The sequence below is a fragment of the Saccostrea cucullata genome, unplaced genomic scaffold (genome assembly GCF_032062105.1).
Source record: "Saccostrea cucullata isolate Sc308-1 unplaced genomic scaffold, CSIRO_AGI_Scuc_v1 ctg2787, whole genome shotgun sequence".
Lineage (NCBI taxonomy): Eukaryota > Metazoa > Mollusca > Bivalvia > Ostreida > Ostreidae > Saccostrea > Saccostrea cuccullata.
Window position 1 is genome coordinate 214033 of NW_026928735.1, and position 2390 is coordinate 216422.

The window sequence follows — 2390 nt, forward strand, 5'->3', positions numbered from 1 at the left end:
AAAACCCCAGCAAATCCTAGACGTGGCCTTGCCAACGACGGACAAAACGTTCCCGAAGAAGCAGGGCGGACAGCTGCACAAAGGTAGCCCACTTGGAACTCATGCTTGGACAAATTGCTAATTATTGCCCAATTATCTCAAGGAACACAATTGTCAAAAATTCTACATCTGTAAAGTCGATATGGCAAGCTATTCGAACACATTTTGGATTCCAATCTACAGGCGCACATTTTTTAGACTTTGACAACATTCGCCTGGAACCAGGGGAACGACCTGAGGACCTGTTCCAGAAGTTAACCAGTTTCATTGAAGACAATCTACTTCAACGTCAAGTCCTTCCTACTATACCGGCATTAAGCACAGTACCCAGTTCCGTGCCAGCCACTGAGACTTCACTACACGACACAGTTTTACACTCAGGTACTGTCAAAGTCAATCCTGACAATATCCTCACCCTTGAGGCTCTACAATTATTTTGCAAAGCCCTCCAGGAACATGATTCTCTGTTCGATCCCAAATTCAGTGGATACAATGGGAAATGCAAAGCAGCAAAGTTTGACGTGAAAATTAACATGGGTCCAACGCAACCCCCACAGAGGAAGGGCCGCCTCCCCCAGTATTCTAAGGAGAAGTTACAAATTCTGCAAGACAAGTGTAATGAACTAGAAGCCCTTGGAGTCTTGAGAAAACCAGAGGAGTTAAACATTACTGTAGAATACATTAACCCCTCTTTCTTTGTTTCTAAACCTAATGGAGGACACAGGCTAGTGACCGCCTTCGAGGATGTTGGACGCTACTCGAAACCTCAACCATCCTTAATGCCAGATATTGACTCCACTTTGTGCACCATAAGTTAGTGGAAATATCTAATAGTAACAGACCTAACTAGCGCCTTTTATCAGATCCCAGTAGCTAAAGAGTCGATGCGCTACTGTGGCATTGTCACCCCATATGAAGGCGTGCGTATTTATACCAGATGTGCTATGGGGATGCCAGGATCAGAGACTGCTCTAGAAGAGCTAATGTGCAGAATCCTAGGTGATCATCTACAAGCAAGATATGTGTCAAAATTAGCTGACGACCTGTATTGTGGCGGAAACACCCCTGAAGAACTTCTACAACACTGGGTCAACATAATGACAGCTCTTGATGCCTGCGGTCTGAAGTTATCAGCAACCAAGACAATAATCTGCCAACGTTCCACTACAATATTAGGATGGATCTGGACACAAGGCCGCCTCTCAGCAAGCCCTCATAAGGTCTTTGTTTTGGCTACATGCAAACTGCCAGATTCTGTCCATAGTCTCCGCTCATTTATTGGGGCCTACAAGATGTTATCCCGTGTCTTACCTGGTTGTGCACATGCCATCTCCCCACTGGAGAATGCTATCAGTGGTCTTCATTCAAAAGACAAAGTAAAGTGGTCTGAGGAGTCGATAGAACACTTCCGCACAGCCCAGACAAAACTTAAAGATTCCAAAGAAATCTACCTTCCAACCAGAGATGACCATTTATGGATCATTACAGATGGCTCTGTAAGCAAGCACGGAATTGGAGCAACACTATACTTGATGCGCAAAAATAAAATTCACCTAGCTGAATTCTTCAGTGCAAAGTTACGGAAGCACCACGTGACATGGCTTCCTTGCGAAATCGAAGCTCTGTGCATATCTGCGGCCATAAAACATTTCAGCCCTTACATCATCCAGTCAGCCCACAAAACATGCGTCCTTACAGACAGCAAACCATGTGTACAGGCTATACAAAAGCTTTGCCGCGGCAAGTTCTCTTCAAGCCCTCGAGTGACATCCTCCCTCTCTACAGTTAGCCGTTACCAGGTCGACCTTCAACACCTCGCAGGTTCCGCAAATATTCCATCTGACTTCGCCAGCAGAAATGCAGCAGAATGGGAAAATCCATCATGCCAAATATGCAATTTCATTATACAAATGGAGGACTCGGTTGTGCGTGTAGCTAAAGCCAAAGACCAAGGTACCGATAAAATGGAAACCTTGCCCTTACCTTTTACAACAAGGTCAGCATGGATCAATATTCAAGCAGTGTGCCTGGACCTAAGACGAACCAGACCCTCCAAAAAACTCACAAATATCCGAGACGTCAAGCGATATTTGAACATAGCTACCATTGCAAGAGATGGATTACTTGTGGCACGCAGGTCTGATCCTCCACAGCCACCAACTGAGCTCATCATAGTCCCACGCAGTGTCCTTGATGGCCTTGTAACTGCCCTTCACATTCGTTTGGATCATCCTACAAAACACCAAATGTTGTTGGTCATAAAGTGCAACTTCTATGCATTGGACTTGTCTCAATCAGTAGACCGTGTATGTGACTCTTGCCATACCTGCGCTTCACTCAAAAAATTGTGA

General features: G+C 45.1%; 1 protein-coding gene across 1 annotated transcript; it reads left to right on the forward strand.

The window, feature by feature from the left end:
* The first annotated feature begins 923 nt into the window (after positions 1-923).
* On the forward strand, positions 924-2390 carry LOC134278595 (uncharacterized). Its single transcript, XM_062760897.1, has one exon. It carries the CDS (start codon positions 924-926, stop codon positions 2388-2390), a length of 1467 nt encoding a protein of 488 aa, XP_062616881.1.

Excerpts from the sequence above, each read along its gene's own strand:
- LOC134278595 (XM_062760897.1), top strand. The coding sequence starts at position 924 with ATGCGCTACTGTGGCATTGTCACCCCATATGAAGGCGTGCGTATTTAT.